Source organism: Drosophila miranda (genome assembly GCF_003369915.1).
Source record: "Drosophila miranda strain MSH22 chromosome Y unlocalized genomic scaffold, D.miranda_PacBio2.1 Contig_Y1_pilon, whole genome shotgun sequence".
NCBI lineage: Eukaryota > Metazoa > Arthropoda > Insecta > Diptera > Drosophilidae > Drosophila > Drosophila miranda.
Window position 1 is genome coordinate 5,026,939 of NW_022881603.1, and position 7,612 is coordinate 5,034,550.

Consider the following 7,612-nt stretch of genomic DNA (forward strand, 5'->3'; position numbering starts at 1 on the left):
GCACATTGAGCTCTGGACACATAGCATAGGGAGAGTGAGGGATGTGAGCACAGATCAATCGAGGTAATCAAGGCGCAACCTACCCGTATCGGATTCTTCGATATTCATCTCCTCGGCTTTGCGCATCCATGAGCCCACATCCAAACCGAGGAGCACCGAAATAGTCACCAGAGAAACACTGGCCATCCCCAGGGCCCGCCAGCGGTCCCTTCTGGAGTAGTTGCAGGCATTTAAAGTGTTGTCGATCTACAAAAGCGGGTGGAAGGGCGTCGTGCCTAAAGAAATGGGGATCAGGGGGATATCTCGATCTCTTACCCTATATAAGCGAGCATTTAGTTCGAGGGTTTCGCGTAGACTGAAGAGACCACAGTAAACGCCGGATACAACGGCCAGCACAACAACAGACACATCCAGGGCCGTTACCACCTTTGACGTTGCCGACTTCATTCTAAAAGATGCACTTTTGATTTGTTTTGTGGGTTTCGGTTGCAGTTGCAGTTGTAGTTGCAGTTGGTTAGAGTATTAATTAGTCAAGATCAGGTGGGAATTGAATCGAAGTGGCCAAAGGTGATGATTAGATAGAGAAAGATGAAGTGAAGTAAAGCAAGAGTTACGCACAGGTGGGACGCTCACGCATATCAGTGCAGAAAATAATTAAGTAAAAATGAACCAGAGACAGGGCCATGTACTTACCGTACGGGTATTTTGGAATTGGCATCGAACAGTAGTCCCCGATAGGTCAGAAAAACTACACAATTCAGATCAGATCAGATAAGCCACAACTTTAGTCTCCGTTTTACCCTGCTCACCCAATGTGACGGTCAAGGAGGCCGAATACACCGTGAATATCCAACTGCGACGTATCTCATACTGACCCTTGGAGTTCTTTCGCGTCGCATATGGGGCCAGGGCCAGCATTTTGCTAATGTAGAATATGCCAATGCTGGGCTGCGATATTTCCATCTTGGATCCAAGAGACACTTTTACCGGACAACTTCTCGGCGAGAACTGGTCGAAAACTTCCGAAAGCATGGGTCTTAAATTGAAAAACGCTATGCAAATACTGCGCTCCGCTCTAATATTTGACTATTAATAGTGAATGTCCCCCACTCGCCAGCTGCCAGACTGCAGACTGTTGCAAATAAGTAACAAATTTGCTTATCAAAAGCTGTAAATAATAATTAGCGCTGTAAATACGCAAGGACACAGGAGCCAATTATCTGGAGCAAAATGCCTGCGCTGACAGCTGTGTGGCAGGTGAGCGAGCAGTTTCGTTTCTGAATGAAATACAATAGTGCGACAGTTGGACATTCCCTAATTCTCCTTTTAAAAGGTTGGGTTAAGGAACGGTAGCACATGTACATTTAATAAATCTAACGTATCGTTTCCATTCTATTGCCGAATGGTGTAGGCATTGAAAATCTCACTTTTGACTATCTACAGTGTGGACTAGAGCATAATACTATGGTTTCTCCCCCGTTAAGGTGGTTTGCAGCCCCGACTGTTGCTCCGATTCCCGCCGGTGTCGCTCTTGGGCGAGAGGGAGAGAAACATGAGGTAAACGGTGGGGAATCCATCTTCTATATTCTATATCCATTCTTCTATATCAATTGTACAGGAATCCAGCTTGGACGACTCCCGCAGTTCCGCAGGAAAGAGCTTTACAATTTTCTCTCGATGGACTTTACAGGAGGAGTAGATAAGGATGCTGCTTCACCACCTCCTGCGAGTCAGGTGGTGGTGCGCATGGTGATGCAGATGCTGCTCCTGCTGCTGTTTTACCACTTGCTGCTGCTGTGCAGCCGCCTGTGCCGAACTATGTGTCTTGGATTGCGAGGAGGGGGCTCCACTGCTCCCTGCACCTGCCTCGGAGTAGCGGTTATGCTTAAGTAGGTTCTTGGGCTGTTGCTGGGCTGCTGTTGTTCGCGTCTCATCTCTAGGTCCTTGTCCCGCTCCCACGGTTTGCTGGCCCTGTGGAGCTGCCTGTCCTTATGGAAGCCACCCTGAAAATCGTTAACATTCTGCATGCTCTGGCTGCTGCTCATTCGAAATGAGTTGGACATTCTTTCAGAATAAGTATTGCAAAACTCAGATATAAAAGCTCCCTTTGTTTTAACTGGAGATGAAGGACCTACCAAAGACGTTCAATAAGTGAGCCATGATCTGCTTTTAATGAAAGACTTTCTTCAGTCCGGCGATGTGTCGAATGCGCATTGGGCATTTTAACAGGAAAGTGGCACTTGATGAAAAGTGAAATATGTAGATGGGACTCCAAAAACGGCCATCATATTAATAAATGCAATGTTCCTTCTACATTATATAATAATTTTTGATGAAAACATTTATGATTATTTTTATACTCAAACAAAGACTTTTCCAAAAATAATAATAGGTACAAAAAATTAGTCTAAGGAGATTAGACATTATTGTCATATTTTCGAAATAAAACATAAATTTCATGGTGTCATTATAATTATTATTAATCACTTTACTATTTTACTCTGTTATTCTAAACTTGACTTTACAAAAATGTATCTATCTAAATAAAAAAGATCTCAAATACATTTTGACCCCACTGTTTATTCTTCATTTCTTCTTGCGAATCTTTCTCTCTCCTCATTTAGACGTTTGTATGCATACATCTTTGAATACATGTGTATACATATAGATAAATGAATATACAAAGGTCAATAAAAAACTTACCTGTTTTCCCCAATTTTTTTATCTGCGAGCGCCTTCCAGGTATTTTTCAAAATTACACGATCCTAATTGTTCGGAGCAGAACCCAGCCGATTAGCTGCTTGCCAAATAGCACCTAATTCTTGGCCCTCAGCCGCTTATTTTGTTTGTTACTTATGTCTATGTCACTCATTTGTTTGTACAAGCTTTGCGCTTGCTTGCCCTGCTAAACGCTCTCTGCCAGCTCGCTCTTCGCTATCTCCGCTTTGCGTCTGCCTACCGACGTCGGCCGAGCGAAGCTGCGCTTAGCGATCCGAGCGGCAATGAAAAGGGCAGGCAAGCCACACTTGCAATTTGGATGTCACGCATTAAAGAACATATCGTAATTTTATTTCTGCGCCGAGTTTTATTTAATTAGAAATAATTAGTCGGCCGATTGGGGATAAAAAACATTATCTCCACATAAAATTTGGTGACCCCGACGTGATCTTTGAGTTGCAGTGTCAATTAATAATCATTCGCGATCGACATTTGTTAGCCCTAGCAAATTTTCGGCGGTTAAGCACAATTCGGTGCTAAAACACACTTACATACACCTACATACACGCATTGCTGGCTATTAATTTCTCTGTCGCGACAATTCGGTCAGTGCAGTGCGGTAGGCAGTGCAGCGAACTCACTAATACACACAAGCGGAGTACAAAGCGGAATCGGACAGCTCGCACAGCCGCACAGCTAAGGGCATTAGCTGTAATCCCTTTGCTTTCGGTTCCCACGTTTATACGTATACAGGGTGTCTTTTTCGGTCGTGCTGAGTGACTCTTTTAAAACCTCAACATGGCAGCACCTGAGCCTACCAATGTCGCGAACGCAGCAATGCCGAGTGATGTAGATTTCTACAAGAACAAGGCCGAGTCCATCGCGCGCCAACTAAAGGCCATGATCGCTTTCTCACCAAGGAAGAGCTTGCCGAGTTAGATGAGGCAGAACTTCAAGCTCGCTTAGAGCAAAACGAGCGAATGAATGCGGATTTCGATGCCGCTCAAACGAGCCTTGAAAGGCTGGATTTCCTGCAGTTAGCCCATGATGCCCGACTGGACTTTTCGAATGTTTATGTGAAGGTTAGGTCCAGGCTGTCGCGGGAGTTGATGGCTGCTCGCACGGTAAATGTTGCCAATTCAACGGCTCGGCATACTCTCGAGGGGAATTCGTCGTTGTTCGCCTATAATAGTATAGGCCGTTCTCGAATGCCCGAGTTGCAGCTTCCGCGATTCGGGGGAACTACATGGATTGGCCAGAATTCCACTCGATGTTCTCGACAATGGTGCACAAAGACCATCGTATACCAATCATCGAAAAACTCCAATATCTTCGTGGATGTCTAGATGGTGCTGCGCTGGATACGATTCGTTCCTTGGAACTTTCTGAGGAGAATTACGACAAGGCGTTGAATTTGCTAATGTTGCGATTCGATAATAAACTGTTACATTTTCAGGCACACGTCAAGGCTATATTCGGGCTGCAAGGGGTGGAGAAGGGCTCAGCTATCGGCTTGCGCGCGCTCAGCGACAAAATCAATTCGCACTTGCGTGCACTTCAGACCTTGGCGACCCCGCAGGAGATTTCGGATGGGTTGCTGATCTTCATCATAGGCACGAAACTGGACCACAAAACAAAGGAGAAATGGGAAGAGAACTTGCCGACGTCAGGATTGCCTCGGTGGTCAAGCATGGCCTCATTTTTGGAAGCGAGATGTCGGATGCTGGAGAATTTGGGATCAGCCATGGCAACAAGTCCTAGTCAACAGGTGGGAGAAGACAAACCTGTCACCCTTATCACCTCCAGTAACGACCATCCTAACCCCATATGTAACCATTGCAATTCCTCCGAGCATTACATATCTAGATGTCAGGCATTCCTGAATCTCTCTGCGTTTGAACGATACAAAGAAGCAAAGAAGAGCCGCTTGTGTTTGAACTGCCTCAACAAAGGCCATGAATTGCAGAGGTGCAGGTCAGGACTTTGCAGGCATTGCCAGGCCAAACATCACACGCTACTCCACATTCCATCGGGAACTGGTGCTTCATCTTCCTCTTCACCGGCCGAGGAATCGATCCAGCAAGAGGCTGCGACTGTGCTTCTAGCAAGCGGGTGTTCTAGCCCTCCCCCTTCGATCCAGAAATCTCAGCCTAGCCAGAACGTGTTGCTACCTACTGCCCTCGTCCATGTAACAGATCGTTATGGAGCACTTATCCCATGTCGTGCCATTTTGGATTCTGCATCACTGGCAAACTTTGTAACATATAGACTTGCTGATCAGTTGCAGTTGGATCATCCCTTGTCTTATGTTCACATCTCTGGAATCGGAGATTCCATTCTACCTTCCAGCAAGTCTGTACATATAGTTGTACAATCCCAGGACGCAAGCTATCGAGCTTCCTTCGCTGCAATTGTCACCAACTCAATTACGGAAATGCAGCCTAACTTCGGCGTAGACGCAAAGGATTGGCCAATGCCGAATAATCTAAAACTAGCTGATCCTAATTTCTCCAAGCCCCAACGTATCGATCTGTTGATAGGTTCTGGTTTGTTCTTCGATTTAATGTGCGTCGGACAGATTCGACTATCAGCCCAATTGCCAACATTGCAGGAGACAAAACTTGGTTGGATAGTATCAGGAAGCATTGATAGCTCGGAGAATAAGCGTGCAGCTTTAGCCGCTTTTGAAAATTCCTCGTGCATCTCTATTGACGATTTTCGACCCACAACGCTGGAGTACCAAAACTTAGAGCAGCAATGCAGGAAGCAGCTGCTCGAGTGCCAGGTGCAAGTGGAAAAACTGCGATCGGAGAATCAGGGAATGCAACGCGAACTTTTCCATATATTAAAAACCTACATATCCACGCTAAATGAAATTCAACTTTCAACAGTTTCTACATTGCCAAATTTCCTGCCATTCTATGCAAGCCGCCTTCGTAAAGAAGCGCCGATTGCTGCGTTCGACGATCATCCCAGCGTAGCCGCCAGCTGCGCCCAAGCAAGCATCTTCAAGAGGGCCGTTGGAAAAATAGCGGTTCTGCCCCTTCAGGATGGATCTGTTGAAAGCCTTTGCCTTCCAACGGGGGGTGAATGTTCGGAGCAGAACCCAGCCGATTAGCTGCTTGCCAAATAGCACCTAATTCTTGGCCCTCAGCCGCTTATTTTGTTTGTTACTTATGTCTATGTCACTCATTTGTTTGTTAAAGCTTTGCGCTTGCTTGCCCTGCTAAACGCTCTCTGCCAGCTCGCTCTTCGCTATCTCCGCTTTGCGTCTGCCTACCGACGTCGGCCGAGCGAAGCTGCGCTTCCCGATCGGAGCGGCAATGTAAAGGGCAGGCAAGCCACACTTGCAATTTGGATGTCACGCATTAAAGAACATATCGTAATTTTATTTCTGCGCCGAGTTTTATTTAATTCGAAATAATTAGTCGGCCGATTGGGGATATCCCGCTTATTCCCCATGACCGGGTTTACCGCAATGTGTGCACTTGCACCGGTGCAGTGTTTGTTTTTTCAGGGCTTATAAATAAGCTATTGGCTCATTACCTATCCCGTCTGATCCCACTAGTAAACAGACGTCCCGGACCACCGGGACCATCACAGGTACCAGGCCTGTGGTGACAAAACCACTGGTGGGTGTTCCACCAAAGTGACTAGTTTTCGTCCCACGGTTGGTCCCAGATCTGACAGCTTTTATGCTTTAGCTGTTTTTATGCTTTTATATAAGCAAAATACATTTTGTCAGCTTAAATGTGGATAAATTCAACTTCTCTTATGCCAGGGAGATTGCCTTCTTTAAAATAAACTTCTCCCCGACTCAATTTGATACCATTTGCTCTGTCCTAAGCAGGTGGTGGTGGAGGAAATCAAGGCTAAGAAAAATAATATGCCCCGTATAACTCTTACAAGTCATCCCAATCCGACCCCATAAAGTATATATATTCTTGATAAGCATAAATAGCCGACTCGATTGAGCCCTGTCTGTTTGTCCGTCCCTATGAGCGCTCAGTGCTCAGAGACTATAAGAGCAACAACATTTTGTTTCCAGACTTCTGTGATATGTCACTGTTGCAAGTGTATTTCAAAATTTTGCCCCACCCCTTTCCGTCCCCACAAAGGACGAAAATCTGTGGCATCCACAATATTAAAGATACGAGAAAACTAAAAACGCAAAATCATAAAGAATGACCATATCTACCAGATTGCCGAATCTGGATCTGATCGGATTATTTTTATAGACAAGAGGAACAAATCAATTTGCAGTGGCAACGCAGCGCCCTACACGATCCGACTGATATTCTATCTCTCTCTAATACACCCTTTGTCGTTTAAGGTTAGCGCCCTCTGGCGGAGGGATCCGATCCGACCCGCAAACATGTCCCAAACTTCCTCCCTCTAATAAGTAGATCCACACGACCAAATCGGTCATAATTTATTTTGCTTGACTGTTTAATTGTCGTTATTAAAACTAATTCAACTGAGAGTATTTAGGTATGTATGTTTGTTGTATATAAAGTCGTGTACATGCATGTGTGTATATAATATATCTATATATATATATATTTGCTTACCAATTAGACTAAGATACTCTCATTGTTTCATTGTGATCGTAGGCATTTGTGGATTCTATAATTAGTTCTAGTTTCCATGCATATGTATATTGTGCTTATGATTATCTGAATCATTTTGTCATTATTTAGTTGTATTTGTAGTTATTGGTGATTTGCTTCTGCAGTCTGCCAACGAGAGAGGGAGTTCTACTACTATTCAAGGCCTGATTACTATCATATATAGCATGTACAAAAAATAATTCCTATCATCTCATATCGCTATCTCTCTATCTCCTCCTCTCTGGCGTTTCCTCTTCTATTGGTCGTTTTTCCTGATGGATGGT

The 7,612-nt window shown here is 44.8% G+C and overlaps 1 protein-coding gene across 1 annotated transcript; it reads right to left on the minus strand.

Moving 5' to 3' along the window:
- Positions 1 to 246: 246 nt before the first annotated feature.
- LOC117190225 (gustatory receptor for sugar taste 43a-like) lies at positions 247 to 1,206 on the minus strand. The gene is made up of 3 exons (XM_033395276.1): positions 810 to 1,206; positions 694 to 748; positions 247 to 448 (listed from the first exon to the last, which is right to left on the minus strand). Exons 1-3 carry the CDS (start codon positions 1,030 to 1,032, stop codon positions 247 to 249), a joined length of 480 nt encoding a protein of 159 aa, XP_033251167.1. The 5' UTR covers positions 1,033 to 1,206.
- Positions 1,207 to 7,612: the final 6,406 nt, after the last annotated feature.

Bases quoted from the DNA above. Each gene is read 5' to 3' on its own strand.
- LOC117190225 (XM_033395276.1), bottom strand. From the start codon at position 1,032: ATGCTTTCGGAAGTTTTCGACCAGTTCTCGCCGAGAAGTTGTCCGGTA. The intron at 749-809 runs GTGAGCAGGGTA...TGAATTGTGTAG, and splicing joins CTCCTTGACCGTCACATTGG to TTTTTCTGACCTATCGGGGA. The intron at 449-693 runs GTAAGTACATGG...TGCATCTTTTAG, and splicing joins AATTCCAAAATACCCGTACG to AATGAAGTCGGCAACGTCAA.